The 21,961-nt window shown below is 35.3% G+C and overlaps 1 protein-coding gene across 3 annotated transcripts in view; it reads left to right on the top strand.

Moving 5' to 3' along the window:
* The window catches only part of IFT80 (intraflagellar transport 80), a 31,905-nt gene that overhangs the window by 7,680 nt on the left and 2,264 nt on the right, over positions 1-21,961 (top strand). For 2 of the 3 annotated variants that reach the window (XM_064665762.1, XM_064665761.1), the window contains exons 6-19: positions 2,843-2,952; positions 3,250-3,339; positions 4,312-4,449; positions 10,923-11,102; positions 12,395-12,513; positions 13,014-13,088; positions 13,509-13,672; positions 15,596-15,660; positions 16,104-16,239; positions 16,610-16,757; positions 17,176-17,347; positions 18,988-19,077; positions 19,173-19,345; positions 20,468-20,591. In XM_064665762.1, the coding sequence (XP_064521832.1) occupies positions 2,843-2,952; positions 3,250-3,339; positions 4,312-4,449; positions 10,923-11,102; positions 12,395-12,513; positions 13,014-13,088; positions 13,509-13,672; positions 15,596-15,660; positions 16,104-16,239; positions 16,610-16,757; positions 17,176-17,347; positions 18,988-19,077; positions 19,173-19,345; positions 20,468-20,591 (1,784 nt within the window). Of the gene's footprint in view, positions 1-2,842; positions 2,953-3,249; positions 3,340-4,311; positions 4,450-8,700; positions 8,776-10,922; positions 11,103-12,394; positions 12,514-13,013; positions 13,089-13,508; positions 13,673-15,595; positions 15,661-16,103; positions 16,240-16,609; positions 16,758-17,175; positions 17,348-18,987; positions 19,078-19,172; positions 19,346-20,467; positions 20,592-21,961 lie in introns of all 3 variants that reach the window. The other variant, XM_064665760.1, reaches the window with a different exon arrangement.

Here is a 21,961-nt window from a genome sequence, read left to right as displayed (position 1 = left end):
AAAACTTAATTAAAATTAAGTGTAAATTACAGTTGAACTGCATTTAGTAAGGTCTTAGAAAATCTTATTTTAACAAAGAACTCTCCAAATGAAAAGTTTTATTGCAATAATTTTAGACAGCAGCCTCAGTTCCACCCCAAGGATTTTCTGCTATTTCAGTGAAGGCACTTGAGATAAATTTTGTTTTTCAGACTTCATACATGGAGCCCATGTGACCTGCTGACATTTTTGAAGAAACCACATGCACCTGGGCTTGGGTTAAATGTCAACCCCTTATCTCTCTTTCTGAAACAAATTATCTAAATTCTTTCAACCTGTGGAAGGCACTTTAACCACAGGAGTGAACGTAAAGTGTATTTCAGTTCTTTTAAGGAAGTTCACAAGCAGATGTGATGTTTTTCACGCTTACAGTGTACAAAGATAAGCCAACTGAACTAGAATTTTTGAGAAAAAAATACAAACTGAAGCACACAATCTTCACTCTTTTTCAGTTGATACCTTTTCAAGGGTTTTGTGCTTAATTGAGCTTATTTGAGATTCGATAAAGATTATAAAGGAGGAGTTATATTCTGGCTTGAAGTAGGAATTTTCACTGATTTCTGAGTTTCTGGTGCAGTACAAAAGTGCAGTTGAGTCCCCATGGAATAACTGTCATCTCGTATTTGTGTTTTTAAGATAAGCTCCCATGAGGCTCCAAAACCCTTTAAATTGAATTTACAGAATGAGAATCCCACGGACTCCTTTGTGGGATAAGGGTAGGATTCTGTAGAAATGACATTTTTTTTTAAGGGAGGTATAACATGTTTGAGCTCATTTTTCCCTTCCTTTATCATTCCAATTGCACATATTCCTTTAACTCTTTGTATTAGAAATGTGTTTTCAGGCTCTTCTCTTTGGATGGTGCTCCACATGCCTGTTCTGTCTTTGGATTTTATTCCCTACAAAAACATGGAGATACATTTTCCCCTTCTTTAGCTTTTCCAGTGCTTCCATGGAGCATTCCAGCTGTGCATCCAAGCTGGTGGGACCCCATGGCCTCCCCTGCTGTAGTGTTGCTCTTATGGCTGTGTTTGTTCCTTGAGCCACTTCTTCATCCTTAAATTCTCCTAATATTCCTTTTGTTCCTCCTTCTTACACTGAACTGCTGTATTTGGGATTCCAGCTGAGACAATGCACTGATATATTTGGATGAGGTAACTCTTTTTCATGGATCTCTTTGGTGTGTCTTGGTAACCCACAGGATTATCATGGAATCCCAGAATGTTTGGGGTTGGAAAGGACCTTAAAGATCATTTCATTCCAACAGGAATGATGGAGCAGACACACTGCAGGCAGTTGTGTTGGTGATAAACAGCTGCAGGAAGGAATATTCAGGGAGAAAAGAAGGGAGAAAGGCAGAAAAGTTGGGATTTGAAGGAGGAACATCCGGATTCTTCCCGTCCCACACGAGCCACAGCAGATATTTGGGTAATTCCAAGTCTGGGTGAGACTTCTGACTGTCACAGGAGTAAAACATTAATCCATGGGCAGGGACACCTCCCACCAGCCCAGGTTGCTCCAAGCCTCATCCAGCCTGGCCTTGGACACTTCCAGGGATGGGGCAGCCACAGCTTCTCCGGGCAACCTGTGCCAGGGCCTCCCCACCCTGCCAGGGAAGGATTCCTTCCTGGTGTCTGTGTTCCTTTGGAGAGAGCCAGAGAACTCTGAAGAGCAGGATGTGTGAAGTAATGGAAGCCCCCATGTGAAAGGAAGGGCAGCTCTACCAGCACAAACATCTGCCTCAAAGAGATTCCCAGTTCTTGAGGTGGTTCCAGCCACCTGCTCTCAAACTGAACTTGTCATCTGCTCTTCTCAAGACCATCTTTCTTCAGGACTTGAAGGCACCAGACGAGGTTTCTCAGAGAGGTTGTGGACTCCCCATCCCTGGAAGTGTCCAAGGCCAGGTTGGACAGGGCTTGGAGCAACCTGGGCTGGTGGGAGGTGTCCCTGCCCATGGATTAATGTTTTACTCCTGTGGCAATCAGAAGTCTCACCCAGACTTGGAATTACCCAAATATCTGCTGTGGCTCGTGTGGGATGGGAAGAATCCGGATGTTCCTCCTTCAAATCCCAACTTTTCTGCCTTTCTCCCTTCTTTTCTCCCTGAATATTCCTTCCTGCAGCTGTTTATCACCAACACAACTGCCTGCAGTGTGTCTGCTCCACTGGATTTTCCTTCCCAGAGTGTTGGCAGTGTTCTCCCAACCAAGTTCTTGTTAAGTGCAGAAGGAAATGAGTTAACTCAGCTCCTGCTGTTAAGCCCTGGAAATTGTGGTTAAGTAGTCAGCCATCATAAAAAAGGGAAACATTTGGTTTAAATAGAAAAGTTCTTCTGATTGTTAAATCAGCATTAAAGCAGGACAAAAAAAAATGGGTTTATTTAGAATTCCTGTTACAGCTGGTGACAGAATTTATGTCATTTGCAACAGGAGGAAAAGAGCCAGGGCCAGATTTACTTAATATATGTTGTGTGTTTCTGGGAGTTGTCTCCTGTAAGGGTTGACAGTTAAACAAATCTTACATAATCCTGTGGTTCTAAGCAATATAAATGCCTTTCTAAAGGAAAATACATGAAATACAGAAATATTCAGGAGCAACAGCAGCAGGTCTCAGTTCAGAGTTTGAATATTTGGAAGCTATGGTATTTTATGTATATAAATATGTGTATAAATAAATAGAAATACACGTGGATATAATACAGTATTTTTATTTTTATATATATTTATATATATACACACACAGATATGTAATACAGATTTAAAAGGACAGGAAAAGTCACTGGGAATGTTTTCCATGCCCACAGGAAGCCCCGTGTACTCCGTGGCCTGGGGACCTGACTCTGAAAAAGTTCTTTACACGTCAGGGAAGCAGCTGATTATTAAACCTCTTCAGCCAAATGCTAAAGTTTTGCAGGTATTATCAATAAGGTGACTAAATAATGTGATTTATTTTCATAAATAAGGGTACAGATGCCTTTCCCTTTTAATTTTTTATGAAAAACAGCTGTTTTAATTTGCACTTAAAACGTGGTTTTAGTGCAGATTTTCCTGCTTTGATTCTGACTCCTTCAGGCTTTATGTAATTTATTTTTCTGCTGAATCACAGAATCGTTGAGATTGGATAAAACCTCCAAGATCATCAAGGTCAATGAATGATGAATATGAAATATAAAAGTCAGGCTGTGCTTAATTTATTTTGTTTCCATTTCAGTGGAAAGCCCACGATGGACTGATTTTAAAAACTGACTGGAATTCAGTTAATGATCTGATTCTTTCTGCAGGTGAAGATTGTAAATATAAGGTGAGTTCTGGTTAACTCTGTAACTAAATGACCAGGGAAGTTATTAGACTGAATTTTTAAAATTTTAATAGTGCCTGGAAGCTCCAAATTAAATGGGAAGTCTCCTATTTATAAATACATCTCATTCTGTGTATTATCATTAAATCACAATATTTATTTTTAAATACAGCAGAATAAAAATGGGTAAAATGCAAGTGAAACAAACTCTGAAAGGAAAATGTGCAGAAAAATAGAAGTGATTGCTTGAAATATGATATATACTGGAAAAGGTAATGACATCTGAAATTAGAGGAGATAAAGCTGCTGTTTTCTATTACAGGAACATTAGTGAGCCCCTTGGTAATTTTTTTGATTGGTGTCTTCTGTATCCAAAATAAAAAGCACATATTGTATCTCTTCCCTTAAGTGGGAACTTCATTTTAAGTGTGTCATGTGTTGGCTCTGTCAGCAAAGTGATAAAACACACACAGTGAAGACCAAGAAACCCCACAATTAAACAAGAAACCAAAGCAAACAAATTAAAAAAAAAGTAGATTTAAAAAAAAAAACAAATATGTATATTGAAGTGTTAAAATCAAATGATTTTGTGGCTTGATTCCTGGTATTCTGCTGATTTAAAAAAAAAAATAATCCGGCTTGGAAATTTTCAGAGGGGCCTCATAATCTTGGGAAATTTCCTCATAATCTTGGGAAATGTATGCAAATGGGATAAACTTTGTGGTTATTTTACAGGGAATATTTTATACAGGATAATGGAACATTTGCCATGGCAGCAAAGCAAAGTTTATTGCATTGAACAAACCAATATTGATTAGGAATAACCTTTAATGTAAAGTGAATTTTTCTAATTCCACTGCCATAACTCGCTGAATTATTCCTGCCCCTCCTGTGAGGGTGAGGGGAAAATGGAATAACTAAAGATACACCCAAATTGTGCTCGTTGAGGTGGATATTTGAACTTTTTTGGGGCAGGTTTGGGACAGCTACGGGCGGCTCCTGTACAGCTCCCAGCTGCAGGAATATCCCATCACATCCCTCGCCTGGGCCATGGATGGGGAATTGTTTGCTGTGGGATCCTTCAACACTTTACGGCTCTGTGACAAAACTGGGGTGAGTAAGAGCTCAAAACCAGGGATAACAGTCCAAACTTAGGGATAACGCAGGAAAATATCCCTGTTTCCGTCAGGAAAAACTCATTGGGAATTCCAGCACCTTCCTCCTGCCTGCAGCTGAGCAGGAGGAGCTTTAAAATAGGATTAATGTCAATAATATTTTGCTTTTCAGGACATGAAATTTTTCACAAGCATCCCTTGTAAGGCTCACATATGGAGGAGAAAAAAATTGATATTTTTCTGATTTTATCAAAGATTTTTTTCTAATATTTTTCTGCCCTTTCCACAGCCCCAGTTTTGGTCATATTTAAGTAGAAATCTGTACAGTGAGTGCAAAATGCAGTTTAAATTGTTTGGCCTCACCCACAAAAGGGCATCTTTATTTCAGTTTATAGCTCAGGGATCCCAGTGCTCAGAAAGGAGACATCAGGTGATGGAAGTTGCAATCTGCAATCTCCAGCCTTAGACCAAAGAGATATAAATATATATTTATTACTAATTTATTACTATATTATTCATACATACATTAATGTTATATATTAGAAACATTGTTATATTTATTCCTTTGAAAATTTTATATATAATAATTTGTATTTATATATAATCTTATATATAATAATTGATATTACAAATTATAATTATATATTATTAATACATACATTAATGTTATATATTAGAAACATTGTTATATTTATTCCTTTGAAAATTTTATATATAATGATTTGTATTTATATATAATCTTATATATAATAATTGATATTACAAATTATAATTATATATTATTAATACATACATTAATGTTATATATTAGAAACATTATTATATTTATATTTATTACTTTGAAAAATTAATATATAATAATTTGTATTTATATATATAATTATATATATAGTTTACATATATATAAAAAATTGCAATTATTAACCATAAAAAACAAGGAATGTATAAAAATTTATTTTAAAAGGGTGTAGAACAACAATATCCTGCCCTTTTATTACTAGATTTTATTTTATTATTATATTTGATTATATAATAAACATATATTTATTACTGATTTATTGCTATATTATTAATACATACATTAATGTTATATATAAAAACATTATTATATTTATTACTTTGAAAAATTTATATATACTAATTTGGATTTATATATATAATTTTATATATATAATAATTTTTATATAGAGAGAGAAAAATTGCAATTATTAACCATAAAACCCAAGGAGTGTATAAAAATTTCTTTAAAAAGGTGGTAAAACAACAACATCCTGCACTTTTATTACTATATTATATTTTATTATTTTATTATTATATTTTATTATATAATAAATATATATTTATTACTAATTTATTACTATATTATTATTACATATAATAATGTTATGTATTAGAAACATTATATTTATATTTATTTGAAAAATTTATATATAATTTTTATTTATATATATAATTTTTTATATATATATATAAATTGCAATGATTAACCATAAAAAACAAGGAGTGTATAAAAATTTCTTTAAAAAGGGGGTAGAACAACAATATCCTGCACTTTTATTACTGTATTATATTTTATTATTATATTTTATTATATAAAAAATGTATATTTATTACTACATTATCAATACATATATTAATGTTATATATCAGAAACTATTATATTTATATTTCTTACTTTGAAAAATTAGTATATAATAATTTGTATTTATATATAATGTTATATATATAATAATTTATATCTGGATAAAAAATTGCAGTGTGTAACCATAAAAAGCAAGAAATGTATAAAAATTTCTTCTGAAGGGGGTAGAACAACAATATCCTACACTTTTATTACTATATTATATTTTATTATTTTATTTTATTATATAATGAATATATATTTATTACTAATTTATTACTATATAATTATTACATATGTTAATGTTATGTACCAGAAACATTATTATATTAATATTTATTACTTTGAAAAAATTATATATAATAATTTGTATTTATATATATCACTTTATATATATATAATTTTTATATATAAAAATTACAATGATTAACCATAAAAAACAAGGAGTGTATAAAAATTTCTTTTGAAAGGGGGTAGAACAACAATATCCTACACTTTTATTACTAGATTTTATTTTATTATGTAATAAATGTATATTTCTTACTATATTATTAATACATATATTAATGTTATATATTAGAAACATTATTATATTTATATTTATTAGTTTGAAAAATTAATATATAATAATTTGTATTTATATATAATTTTATATTTATATAATAATTTATATATATATATAAATTGCAATTATTAACCATAAAAAACAAGGAGTGTATAAAAATTTCTTTTGAAAGGGGGTAGAACAATATCCTGCACTTTTATTACTATATTATATTATATAATAAATGTATATTTTTTACTGATTGTCTAGTGTATTATTAATACATATAATAATGTTATATATTAGAAACATTATTATATTTATTACTTTAAAAAATTTATATATAATAATTTTTATTTATATATAATTTTATATATATATAAATAATTTTATATATATATATATAAAACAATTGCAATTATTAACCATTAAAAAACAAGGAGTGTATAAAAATTTCTCTTAAAAGGGGATAGAACAACAATATCCTGCACTTTTATTACTATATTATATTTTATAATTTTATTATTATATTTTATATACAATAAATATATATTTATTACTATATTATTATTACATATATTAAGGTTATGTATTAGAAACCTTATATTAATATTTATTACTTTGACAAATTTACATATAATAATTTTTATTTATATATATAATTTTTAATATATATAAAATTAACCATAAAAACAAAGAGCGTATAAAAATTTCTTTAAAAGGGGGGGCAGAACAACAACATCCTGCACTTTTACTCCTATATTATATTTTATTCTTTTTCCTTCTGGTTCCTTATTGCCATTTTTCCCCTTGGTGTTCAATTCCAAAGGATTTGAGGCAGTTCCCTGTCCCTCCACTGGTGTGAGTCAGCCCCGAGCCCAGATTGACCTCATTGTCTCTGTGGGTTTCCTGTGGTTCTGCAGCTTTTTGTTGCAGCAAACCTTCCTTATTTGGGACTTTTATGGGCCCTTTTCCTCCCTTTTTTCTCGTCTTCCTTGCTCTTTTTGGGGGAAAAAATCGCTGTGGGCTTTTGGGCACCTTCAGTAGATCCTGGTTCACCTTCCCATCAGCTTGGCCTGGGTTTGTCAGGGATTTTAAATTCCTGAAGAGGAGCCTTTCGGGGTTATTTGAGAGGATAAAATCTGGTTTATTACTCAACTCTTAAAGAAACAAAGCCAACATTACAATTAATTAAAATAAAAATTACCAGTAGCTGGTGCCAGCTGCTTTATCAGCTCCCAATCTTAATTTATTACCTTCAAATCCTGAATTTTTCCTGCAAGTTCCTTTGCTGACATTGGCTGTGAATAGTTACTGAAGGAGAAGCTTTGCTGGGATGGAGGCAAAAGCAGGAATGATTCCCATCCCACCAGTGATGGAGTTTGAAGAGAACCAGACCTGGCTTTTACTGGTCAACACAGACATTTTTATTGTGTCTGATGTAATGGGGCTGTAGTGGCAAATTGCTCCCCAGGGAGCCATCAGGACAATAAATATCTATATCATTAACTCTTCTCTAGCATGTGTGTTCAGTTTGGGGCATAATTACAGCAAATTCGGGGGGGCAGGGGCCTTTTCTCGTGTTCTTTCTACCTGGTGACTTAGTTCTTGTGTTAAAAATGAGAATTACAGATCTAACAGCAACTTTAGAAGCTTCATTTCTTCATTTAAAAACCCACTTTTGCTCCTGTAGCATTAGAAATTATATATATATGTGTGTGTATATATATTTATATATAAAACATCCTGCAAAATACCAAACAGAATATATTTAACATTGAAATTTGCTGCCTTGTTAATGCCAACGATCATTAAACCTGCAGAGAGCACCAATAAAATCCATCTATTGAGGTGCAAAGCTGGCTGGATTGATGGATATTCAGCTTTCCTGGTGTCCACAGCTTTTCAGGATGGGATCACTTGGATGGAGGGCAGTGCTTAAAAAGTTCATTTATGTCAGCTATTTCCTGTGGCTCTGCTGCTTCCCTTGACATTACTGAGCAGGTCAAAATATTTACACAGTGAGAGATGGTAAGAATGACTGAAATTCCCTGATTTCCTCCTTCCCCACTCCACTCCCACAGCAGGATCTTGGAAAAAGGACCAGATCCATCTGCTCCAGAGGCAGGAAAAGTATAAGTCAAAATCTAATGTTACAGGTAATGTTGGAACAACTTCATGAAGTCATTCCTGGAGTCATAGTCATACCTATTTCAAAAAAAAAAAATAAAAATCAGTGTATTTAGGAAATGCTATTTCAGATTTTGAAGTTGTTCCTGTCTTAGAAATGGAGAGCTAAATGATCTTTATTAGAACATTTTATATACATGATAAATGCCCCAGACATCTGCAGGGTCTATGAATCATTGGAGTGGTGGGATTTACACTTGGGAGCTTCAAAAAGAATTGGAAAATAAAGCTTTGAATGGCTCTTTGGATTTTTATTTTTGTTTTTAAATATAGGTTATGAGCTGGAAATATCTTAGTATTCAATGACCTGAAAAAAAAGGCTTATGGTTAAAAGAATAAAGAAGCAGATTTGGAATTGGTTTTCAACAGTCTGACTTAAACATCAAATCTCTTCGTAATGAAAATTTCATTTACTGATGCTGCTTAAAAAATTCCAACCCTGCAAATCTATTGAGGACAAGAAATCCTTCCTAAAAAATAACCAGAATATTTTTAATCCCTTTTTATCTTCAGTGGATCTGTTATATGTGGAAAAGTAGCTCCAAATCCACGTTTTTGGAGCTCCTTAAATCAAATCAAAGCCATCAACTGGTTCTTTGTTGGTGGCTTGATGTCCCTTTATTCCTCCTGACTCCGGGGTGGATTCCTGATCTGAGGGAAGTGACCTTTTGTGTTTGGGAGGATCCAGTTTGGAAAAAGAAATTCCATCCAGTGTTTTTGGGCAGCTGTGGCACACGGGGCTCGAATGGAGGTCCCGGAAAACCCTTGGAGTGTTGGTTACAACCATGGAAGAGCCTCTTCCTTGGCCATGGGAGAGTCAGCCAGGGAATATTGTGGCTTTAATTCCCAGGGAGTGCTTTCATCCTGGTGAGACAGTTCTCCAAAAATCCCCACTTCTCCCCAAATCCATCCCCAGGGATGGGCTGGGGGGTCTGTCAGCAGGAGACAGGGAACACAGAGCCTTGAACCCGGGGGTTTGGAGCTGGAATTTCAGTCGGAGCTGACATCACCTTTCCCTCACCCCCTGTGTAAAAGAGCCTCAACTCCTACACAATATTCCACAAACCATCAGCACAGCTCAGGCTTTGGATTCCAGCCCCTTTTGTTCCCTTCTTAGTCAGCTTTTAAGTCCCAACTCTTTTATTTTACTGTAATTTCGGTGATTTCACTCCTTGTAAATCATACGAAGGCTTTGGGTGAAGGTTTTGATTCTTGGAGGTTGCTAATTTTATGCAGCAAAAGAAATCAGAATATAAAACATGTTACAAACATTAGGTGAGGGTTTTCTTCCAGCTGTGTCCCCTTTGGTATAATTTCATGTATCCAAAAGTCAATCCAATGTCTACTTACAATTTAACTTGGTTCTTCTTACTGATTTGCTTCTTAAGATTTCAAAGTCAAATATTCAAGTAGTTCTCCAATTACTACATGTTTTTTAAAATATTCCATTACAGAGTAATGAAGAGGCAGCAGTTGAGATTTGCTTCTTGTTTTAAAACCTGGTTTAAAGCCTTCCTAAAATTCCACAGAAAGGTTATTTCATTTTTTTGTCATTCAGAGATTAGAGGTGATGGGTGTGATTTCTGCATTTCTGAGTTGCAGGAAATAGAAAACAAGGGGCTTGGTCTGAAAAATCCTACTTTTTGACAAGGTTTCATTAGTAAGGCTCTAAACTTCAGAGGAGTCTTGTGCATAAAATGGGGGAATTAAGAATAAAGTTCTTTGCTGGAGGAAATTTTTGGTGCATCTTTCCCTTCAGTAACAACAGCGAGTAAATAGAATTATTTCTAAGTAAGTTGACTTAATTTTATGTGGTGATTGCTTAGATTTATAAACAAAAGTACACTTTAAATATATTATGAGTAGAAAACTGGTACCTCATGTACTTCAGGCATTGTGACATTTTAATTTTGCTTTACTTGATGCTTTTTGTATCCCTGGTTTTCAACAGTCTGACTTAAGACATCAAATCTCTTCATAAGGAAAATTTCATTTACTGATGCTGCTTAAAAAATTCCAACCCTGCAAATCTATTGAGGACAAGAAATCCTTCCTAAAAAATACCCAGAATATTTTTAATCCCTTTTTTTTTTTAATCTTTTTTTTTTTTTTGCAGTGGTCCTATGCCCTGGAGAAGCCCAACACTGGCAGCATATTTAACATTTCCTGGTCCATTGATGGCACCCAGCTGGCTGGAGCCTGTGGGAATGGCCATGTCATCTTTGCCCACATCGTGGAACAACGGTGGGAGTGGAAGAACTTTGAGATCACATTAATCAAGAGGAGAACCATGAAGGTAAAATTACAGTTTCGAGCTCTGCGGGGGTTTTTTTAATGCAAAATGGGAGTTTTAAACCTAATTTGTCCCCTGTGTTCCCAGACACTGACTCAGACATTCACTCCCTGAGCTCTGGGATAAGACAAGATTTCCATTCTTCCAGATTTTCCCAATGACACATTTGGTGTTGGACACCAGGCCTGTATTTTCAGTATCAAAGTCGAGTGCCTAAATTCCTAATTAGGCCCTCAAATGCCTTTTTTTTTGCTCTCGACTCTTTTCATGTTGGATCTGTAATTGGGAAGAAGTTGGAAGAGCAGCAGTGCTGGGTGAGTTTGGTGCAGTGGGTGGGATGTGGTGAGTCAGTGTCTGGGAACACAGAGGACAAATTAGCAGGTAAAAATTCCCATTTTTTTTCATTTCATTCCCAGACATCGACTCGTAACAGATGGAATCTGGGAATGATCTCCAGAGAATCTGAATATGCAAACACTGAGGAAGTAAAACCAACCCTGAGTCAGGAGTAATGTTTCATTTCAGCATTTTTAGAGTGATTTTATTCCTTTTTAGAGTGACTTTATTCCTTTTTAGAGTGATTTTATTCCTTTTTAGAGTGATTTTATTCCTAGACGTTCATGGAGGAAAATTTTGCCTGCAAAAAAAAAAGTTGCTGCTGCATTTTTTTTCTGAGTGCTACATTAATTATGGCCATAGCAATTAATATGTCTTTGGAAATGGTTTCCAGGGTTTTAGAAATAATTGACTTCAGTCCTTGTTTTGCAATTGGTTGTGTAATGGAGAGAATCAAAAGGAAGTTGCCACCCTCAGAACGGTGCCATCTAAAAAAACCCCAACAGCAAAACCCCCTCCAAAAAAGCCCCACAAACAAACAGGACACTTTTTTTTTGTGTAAGGTGCCACCTTAGATTTTTAGCTGCCTGAAAACTTTGAGCTCCAAGATCTGTGTTGATTAGAGGCAAACGTTGTCATTGGAGCAGATTTTTGGTGTGGTGGCAAAGGCACAACCTGCTGGTGGAGGTGTCTCCTGAATTTCCTGTGGAAGCATTAAAATCCATGCTCCAGCTCTTCCAGAAAACACATCTTTCTCCAAATCCTGGATTGTTGGGATGGGCTCATTGAAATGTTATATTTCAGATAATAATATATTTCCAATAATCAGCAGCCCAGTCTTAAAATGGGAATTTTCCAACGTCTGGATGATTTTCTCAAGCAGAAAAAAAAATGATATTTCACTAATTAGATTTTATTTCATCTGTTGTTGTTTTATTGACCTCAGTTTTCCTTTGTAGGTGCACAATGTCATTAATGATGCTGAGGATTCCTTGGAATTCCGGGACAGGGTCATTAAAGCCTCCTTGGATTATGGATATTTGGTTGTTTCAACTTCTCTTCAGTGCTATGTGTTTTCGTGAGTAAATACAAATCCACCTTCCTCAGGGTTATCCAACAGTTGTAAAACAGCAGCAGACACTTCACTGGAAGGACAGTAATTAATTGTAATTAATTTCTTTTGAATTAATTGAAATATTCAATATCTCAGGGAGGTGACTAATGCTGGGCATACAGCCTGTGATGGGACACACGAGAAAAGGGGCTTTGTCCAACCTCCACATCACTGTAAAACAGCTCAGAAATATTTTAAAAATACCATTATTTCATCTAAATATGATTTTGCTGTGTGCTGACACTCCTGGGTCAGCTGCTGCTGGTGTGAAAGGATGCAAAAATACCCATATTATGTGATTATCTGTGTTACTTGGCTTCCTAAATGCTGTTTTAATTTTGAAAACCTCCCCTCTTTAGGAGTGTTAGAGCATTAAAAGATGTATGATTTGCTTAGTGAATCCAACTTTGTGTTTGCAATGTGAAGATTAGTGGGTTTAATGCTGATTTTTTCTTTCTTTTCAGTACAAAGAACTGGAACACCCCACTGATCTTTGACCTGAAGGAAGGAACAGTGAGTTTGATTTTACAAGCAGAAAGGTACTTTTTGGGACTTCTTGCAATGCTCTTTATTAAATGTGAACATAATATAACCATTGGATAGAACTATTAAATATAAACATAGAACAGAAGCACAAATTGAAATATTACAAACAGAAAATACAGATTTCTAACATATTTCTCATATAGTTAGAAATGGAAAACACATGAAAAAATCATAAATATTTCAAATAATAAATATTTCTCCTGGCAAAAGATAACATTCACATTAAAAATTAACTCTTCCATACAAAACTTCCAGAATACCCACAGGCTTAGAAATAATGGGGTTGAACCAGAAACAGTTGCAGGATATTAAACAATTACCTTCACATTGTGAAAATTTCTTTGTGTTTTTCTGTATTATTTAGTGTTTAATTTTTTCTGCTGTTTGTTTTTTTTTTTTTTGGTTTTTTGTAGGCATTTTCTTCTTGTAGATGGTGGAGGACTTTATTTATATTCATATGAAGGCAGATTAATTTCCTCTCCAAAATATCCAGGCATGAGAACAGACATTTTAAATGCCCAGACTGTGTCTCTGAGCAATGACACCCTGGCAGTAAAGGACAAAGCTGATGAGAAGGGTAAGTTCTCTTGGATTTATTAAAAAAAAAATCATATATTTATTGTAGAAATTAATATATTCACTCTAAAAATAAATTTAAATTCATATATTCACTGTAAAATTAATTGACATTATGGGTCTTGCTTAAAATTGATTTAAAAAGTTAAAGAGAATTATATATATATATATCACAGTTGAGTAATGGGTCAGAACCATGGAGTATTTGCAGAAAATAACAGAAAAATAGGTTTTCAGTCTCTCACATGGGGTTTTTCTAAAACCTCAGCAACTTTTTGTGCTTTCCTGCTGCTCTTAAAAAGACTTCCAGTGCTTTAGCTGGGATAAATTTTACTTCTCAGATGTTCTTTGCTATAGTTTTAATAGACTTGTATCTTCATAGCTTTATCTTACATTTGTATCTTTGTAGATTTATCTCTTTTATAGCTTTGTATCTTTATATATATATATATATAAATATATATATGTAAGTTTTATTTACAGCTGATGTGATGTTCTGTCTCAGTGCTGTGTCCTTGAAGGTTTTTATGCTCTTAAATGTTGTATTTTTGACACTAAAAGCTCAGTGATATTCCCTGATAATAAAACACATCTGTTAAAACACACACAATTTTCTTTCTCTGGGTGGTCAAAGGGAAGACAACAACCTTTATTAATATTTTTAGTTTCTGCCTGGAAAAAAGATACATTCGAGGCTTTAAATGATTGAAAAACCACATGGAGTTTTTTCAGGCAGGGAAAAAAAAAACCAACCCAACCCCAAACTTATTTCTGAAATCCCTCAATTGTAGGTTAATGAGAATTGAACCCATTTGACTTGTGGATTAGTACAGTGGGTTTTTTACACACTCCTTTAATCTCACTTCCTCCAGCTGCTCTGGGGGCTGTAAAATCGACTTGCTTGGGTAGATCTACAAATTTCAAGCCTAAAAGTGAGATAAAAAAGCACTTCTCAGGAACAACAAGTTTTCTTTTGTATCTTCAACCTTTTTTTTTTTTTTTTTGCCTCCTCTGCACAACCAACTGATGGGTTTGAACACCTGCTCTGACAGTTTGGCCTTTTTTTTGTTTTGAATTCTGCCTGTAAAATCATGTGCTTTTAGTTACAGCTCTTCCTTAAAATGCTGCTTTGAGTGCTCACCCTACCTCTAATTTGTGTGTATGTTCACAGATTGCATGTATTTATAATTTATTTATTTATTACTTATAAATATATACAAATAAATGTATTTATAAAGAGGTTTCGAACACATGGGTTTGTGTTTGTATAGAGAGAGATGGAAAGAAAGAGAAAGAAACTTCATTTTTAGGCAAGTTGCAAATTGGAGTTTTCACTGGACACCCCAAAAAAACCAAATTATGTAGGTGGGGGCTTTTTGAAGGGTTTCTTTTATTAAAGGGGAGGCAGAGAGAGAGTGGAACAAGTGGTAAAGGTGCAAGAATTATATATGTCATATATGATATATATATATATATAAAATTCAAGCATCAAGGAAAATTCAAATATCAAGTAAAATCCAAAATACCTGGATAAACCAAGTATTTTTTTAGGAAACCAGTAATTAATATGTAATATTAATTAGTCATAACTGTGGCATCATGAGCAGAAGATTGAATTGTCCTGGAAGAAAATATGCACTAGGAATTCCAAATAAAGCAGATTATTAACAAAATAAACAATGTTTTTGAGGAATGTTTTCCCCAACAGTTCTAAGGACATCTTTTAATATATCTGACATTAAATCCTTTGGTTTAATTTAATCAGTCAATGGTTTCACTTCCTAAACATTCATATTGACCAAAATTGTGGGTTAAGATTGAGTAAATCTGATATGGGGAACATGAATTTATTTATTAACTTACCTCAGAATTTGGTGTCATTTCTGTTGCTTTTAACTAATCAACTGTATTTTTTTTTCTTCAGTTATTTACATCTTTGAAGCTTTATCTGGAAAGCCACTGGGTGATGGAAAACCTCTGACCCATAAGGTGAAGTGAAGGATATAATGTCTGGTTTTTTATTATACTTAGAAATTAAGAATCAATAGTGGGTTTCTTCAATAAAGGGACTATTAAAGGTTTTAAAACCTTACTATGAAGGAGCTTTTCAGCTCTAACTGACTCTTATATTCACTCTTCTGGTGCATAAACACACCAGGGTTGCAGCTTTGTTTTAATCTTCATGAAATTCAATTTATGAAATCACAGAATCATGGGATGGACCTTAAAAATCATCGAAATCCAACCCCCTGCCATGAAATGCTTCATTCAACAGAGACTTCATCCACAAAGTGTGTCTTCCCACAACCCAGTTTATCCAGAGTTTTGTGCCTTATTTTGAGGAAACATCCATTTGGTTGAATGTCATTTGCTTTCTGGGACAGGAATGTCCAAAATCAAACTCGGAAATCCTCTTTTTTTTGCCTTTTCAGACCGAAATTGTGGAGATTGCTTTGGACCAGAAAGGACTTACTAGTGAGAGAAAAATCGCTTTTATTGACAAGAACAGAGATCTTTACATCACTTCAGTGAAAAGGTTTGGGAAGGAGCAGAAGATTGTCAAAATAGGTAAGAAAAAATTCAAATTCATGTTTAGCAACATGCTGGGAGGGAAATAGAGTTTTCTCTAGTACAAGAGTCAACATTTGGCTTTTTAATTAATAGTGAAATTCAACTTGAAAAAAACATGAGAAATAGTCCTTTGGCTTTCATAAGAGAGAGGTAGAAACTATTTTGGTACATTTTATCTGAATTCTGATCATTTTTATATAAATTCCATGTAAAACACGTTAAGATGTTACAAACCAGGGGGCTAAAACCAGCCCTACTAAAATGATCTAAAAATGATGAATATAATTACCCTTTTACCCCAGTTTGAGAAGGGTAACTTCATTTTGAAGTGTCTCATGGAAATGCATATTTTTGTCTTGAAATTAAGGGACAATGGTTCAAACTTTGGCTTGGAATGACACTTCCAACATCCTGTGTGGGATCCAGGACACCCGTTTCACAGTCTGGTACTACCCCAACACAGTCTATGTGGACAAAGATCTCCTCCCAAAAACCCTCTATGAAAAAGATGGAAGGTAATACATCATATTTTGATGAAAAAGGGTATATTTTAACTAATTTACTCACCCCTTACCAAACTCTGTTCAGGTGAAGTAGAACCAAGGGTTGCAACTCTTCAAACTCTCTTCACGTTGCCATTTCTGGATTAGGAAATGAGGGGAAAAAAGTGGGTGTTCTAATTAAATCCTCAAGTTTGGAGTTGAAATGATGATGTGCAGTTTGAAAGTAGAGCAGCATCTTGATGCAAAAGCAAGATTTTAATTCTGTCTCGTGAAATCTTGCCTTAGTTGCTTGGAAAGAAAAGCAAACAAAAAAGAAGATTTGTTTAAATTGCCTGTTGGAAATTAAAAAGAGAAAGACACGAAGTCAGTGATAATTTCTGTTTCTGTAGAAAGAAGTGAAGATTAACTTCCCTTTCCTTTCTCTCCACAGTGAATTCAGCAAAAACCCCCAGATTGTGAGTTTTGTAGGGAATCAAATAACAATTAGGAGAGCAGATGGTTCCCTTGTCCACCTGAACATCTCCCCTTATCCCGGGATTCTCCATGACTACGTCAGGGCTTCCCAGTGGGAAGATGCTGTCAGGCTGTGTCGTTTTGTCAAGGTAAGTGCTGATTTTTGGGAATACCCAGGTGCCATTCCATGCAATATTTATGGTTTTAAGTATTTCTTTGACAGTTCTTTGGTATTGCTCTAACATCTGCAGATCAGATGTTGCGTCTCGTTCCAATTCTTCTGGAATGGAAAATTCCATGGTTTTCATAATCTACTCTCATAATCATAATTTCGTTACCTAATCTACATAATGTCACCATTTTCATTATAAACACTAATTCTGATTTTTAGTCACCCCAGCTGGGTTGAACACAGGTACTCACAGAACTTAGTTCTGAGCTTAACTTTTCAGGACTGGGCTTTAATAAAACCAATTAAGAGTGACCTTCATCTCCACAATTATCTCTTATTTTTCATATTTTCTTTCACTTGTTTTTGTTTTTTTCTTTTCCCTTGCTTGCTTTTATATATATTTAGGCAACAGCAACAGATGAGGTGAGTCTGGTAGTCTTTAAAACAAAACCAAATCCCTCCAAACTCTAGTTCCTTTATCCCCTTTACTCCTAGAAAAGAGTTTTCTTCGTGACCTTAAATGTGCATTTCAGATGTTCCTGTAATTGCTTTATAAAATCAATACACATCCACATAAGTTGGGTTGTAGAATTGGAATAAAGTCTTTATTTTCAGCGTGAAGAGTCTTCTCATCACCTGATTTAAGCATCCAAATCAGGTTATTTTGATTTTTGGCAACCCAGGTAGACAGTTCAAAATATTTCCAATCAGGAATAAGAAAATGGAAGGATATTTCTGAGGGGGGAAAAAAGAACAGCAAGACCCATCAGGGAGCAACTCCTACAGACTTCCTCTGCATAATTTGAGTCTGAATTTTCCATGTTATCACCTAATTTTATAAATAATAGGGAAGTGGGAAGAAAACATGACAAAGATTTTTATGAGCGCTTGATTCTCTGAATAATCTGAATTCTCCCAAATTATGGGCTGCCTGCAGGAAGGTTTATCTTGACTTACAGAAAAGGTCAGTTGGGAGACAGAGAAACACATTTAGATCATACTCAGTGCAGCTGTTTATTCTGATTTAAACCTCTTCACAGTGCAAATTTCTTTCCAAATTTGTTATTGAACATATTCAACAAAAATACTAAAACCCACTTAATTCCATGTGGACTAACAGGTCAAAAATTATGTTTTTCCTGTCTGAACTAGAGCTTTCAGCTGTGGTAGCCTAACTATGGGCTATATTAGAAAACATATAGAAAACATATTTTTAGATTAGAAATATGTTTGAGCAGTGTGTCTTTGTCATAATGGTGTCACTTGGTATCAAAATGTCATTTAGGATCTTCCTAAATGTTATTCTGAGTTCTTGGGGTTTCCTTAAGATTGTGTTTTAAAAAAACCCAAACAGACAGAAACAACCAAGCAACAGAAGTAATGAAAATTAAAAAAAAAAAGGTGCAATATTATTATTACCCATAAATTTTTCTAATTCCTAGTTCAGAGAAGTAATGAAGCAGTGATTTTGCAATGGGAAGCTCAGCCCATGGTGCCATATATAGCATAATGAGAAGGGTATAGTTTCAGGACTTGGGTGCTTCCTTTGGGAAGCGATTTTTAGCATGACAATAAAGATTTGAAGTCAGAAAAGCTGGTTTTTGGTTTTAATTTCAGGACCAGACCCTGTGGGCGTGTTTGGCTGCCATGGCAGTGGCCAACAAAGACATGACCACGGCTGAAATCGCCTATGCAGCAATTGGGGAGGTGAGAAAATGGGCTTAAACTCCCAGTTCAACTGCTGCAAAGCTTGTTTTATTAATTAATTTCCCTCATTAAGCTGCTGTGCTTCTCCTGGGCAGATTGACAAAGTCCAGTACATCAATTCCATCAAGGAGCTGCCCTCCAAGGAGTCAAGGATGGCTCATATGCTGCTGTTCAGTGGGAACACCCAGGAAGCTGAAACTCTGCTGCTTCAGTCAGGCCTGATTTATCAAGCTATCCAAGTCAACATTAACCTCTACAACTGGGACAGGTGGGATTTCTGCAGACCAAACATGTTTATAAGCAGCTGCCCTGATTATTTACACCAGTTGTTTTCTTGCTGACTAATACTTAGCTGACTAATTTTCTGCCTTGACTCACCCAGATCTGTGAAAAGATGAAGTAAATCACATCCTGACAACAACCAAAAAAAGGAACATGTTTAACCTTCTTGTGCCATATTTAGATACTCTGTGATGAAAGTCCAGAACATGCTTGGAAGGGTTTTTAAATAACATTTTGCTGTTTCATCACTGCTAACACAGGAAAGTCCTTAGTGATGCCCCAAACTGGACCTGACCCTCCAGGAATTAGGGCTGTTTCGAAATGTCTTGTTGCTAAAAATAGACCTGTGGCTATTCAGGCTCCCAGCACTGTGTAGGTGGATAAAATATGAATTGGGCCTGAGAAAACAAAGCAGGAATTTCTCCTTTAAACAAAAACCCACGTTTTCTGACAGAATCTTCTGAGGCCGTTTACTCCTGGTATCTCTGCTGTATTCACATCACTGGGGGCAAAAGGTTGTTTTTTCCCCCACATATCTGTGGGTTTTTATCTTGTTGCCTGATTTGAAGCTGTGTCAGGGGAGGTGTGTAGGCTGGATATCAGGAAAAGGATATTCTGTTATTTATATATCATCTAAAAACTCTGTATATCAAACAGAAGTGTTCCTTTCTGAGAAGAAAACAGATGTGAGCAATGAATTATATTAATCCAATGACTAATCTTTCCCACCTCTACAATAGTTGTAAATACTACAGGGTACATACCATAGTTTATGTTCAGAAGCTATTCCTGACTGTAGAAAAGTTACTAAACATCATTATTTTTGCCATCTTTTATACTGAGAGGGCTCAAATATTCTGTATTTCCTTGAAATAAAAAGCCTCCTGTTGTCCAGCGAGTGCCATGGTGAGGTTGTCAACAGAAATAATGGTTGGATATTTTGCATAAAGTAGCCAATTTTAACCTCCTGTGACTGACACTAATGTGGAATTGCTTGGCACTGGGATCAGGGCTCTGTGCCTGCAGCCCCCAGGGTGTCCTTTTCCAAGCCTGTAGTTGTGCCAGAGCATTTCTCCAGCCTGGCAACCCCATTTCTGCTCCATCCCAGGGCCCTGGAACTTGCAGTGAAGCACAAGACACATGTTGACACAGTCCTGGCTTACAGGCAGAAGTTCTTGGAGGATTTTGGTAAAAAAGAAACCAACAGGAGATTTTTGCAATATGCAGAAGGGGTAAGTGTTCCTCAGCATTATTCCTGCAGCCTGATTTTTTGTGGGATGGGTTTGCTCTTATATTTTCCTTTTGTGGTTCAAATGTGAACATAAATATGAAGATTTTACATCTAAGTTCATGGTTTGGTGTGTGGCTGCTTGGCCAGGAAGAGCTGGGCATGTGTTTTATTTGAAGGTACAGATACAGAAAATATATATATATATTTGTGTGTGTGTGTGTGTGTGTGTGTGTGTGTGTGTGTGTGTGTGTGTATATAAAAGTATATATAATATCTGGTAAGAGTTATAGAAATAAAAGAACAGTTGTTTTCTATAAACAAGGAGCTGGACCTTACTATGGTTAAAGGTGTCTCTCTTAAATGTCTTCAATATTTTAATGTCATTTTATGGAGACCAACAATAACAAACTTTGAAGGTATCCAGATATTTATTAAGTGAAGTACAAACCATTCTGCCAAATATGATAAACAGTTAAATATCCATTGTCAGCAAACCCTGGGAACCCTCTCCATCATCAGGAGGTCCTTCAATTTATTACTATTTTTCAATGTATTATTATTTAACAGATTTTAAAGACAGATGGGGGAGCTGTTTTTAAGGGAGGATCTTAAAGTTCATCAGGTTGGAAGTATCTTGGATTCCACTGGAGCCTTCCCACACATTTCCCTTCTGAGAGACACCCACATGTGCACCTTTCATTGAACAGCTCTCATGTCCTTCCTGCTTTTCCCTTCATTGTTCCTCAGCTTTCTGAGAGTGAAATTAGGAAAAGGGACCTTTTTATCAAATCCTTCCATCCAGTGGAGCTGCTGGATCAGGAAACACATGCCAGCTGTTAGCTCAGATCCTTTAATTTGACAATAAAGCTGAGTTTCTAATGGAAGTCATCAGTTTTTAACACTCCTGAGGATGTTTCCTTCCCTCCACAATGGACTGCCCAGTGTCTGGCCCCCAGTGAACCATTCTGCAATAATTCACCTCGAAAATCCAGCAGGATAACTGCACACATCCCAAGCACTCTCATCCTGCAGCACTTCCAGCTGCTGTGCTGGGAGTGTGTGTTCTGTCCTTTAAATCCATGACAGAGCAAAAATCACATTAATCCCCTGGCGCTCCCCAGAGGCACATTTCAGAGAAATGGGCACTGACTGGCTTTAAATCATCACCAAAGCTGCACATTCTGGAAGGATTTCTAAGCAAGGGGATTTTTCACCTCACAGTCTTGAAACTTTGGGTCTCAGACTGCAGATTTTTGGAGTAAAGGAATCCTTTTCCACATCCACGTGCCAAAGGTCTCGTCTGCTGGATCTGAGGGTAGGAGGGAACCTGTTTAATGGAGTGGATTTTAAGCTGTAACTAAATTTTCATTG

The sequence above is a fragment of the Pseudopipra pipra genome, chromosome 10 (genome assembly GCF_036250125.1).
Source record: "Pseudopipra pipra isolate bDixPip1 chromosome 10, bDixPip1.hap1, whole genome shotgun sequence".
Classification (NCBI taxonomy): Eukaryota; Metazoa; Chordata; class Aves; order Passeriformes; family Pipridae; genus Pseudopipra; species Pseudopipra pipra.
Note: the sequence above shows the minus strand (reverse complement) of the source record. Positions and strands in the feature narration are given on the sequence as shown.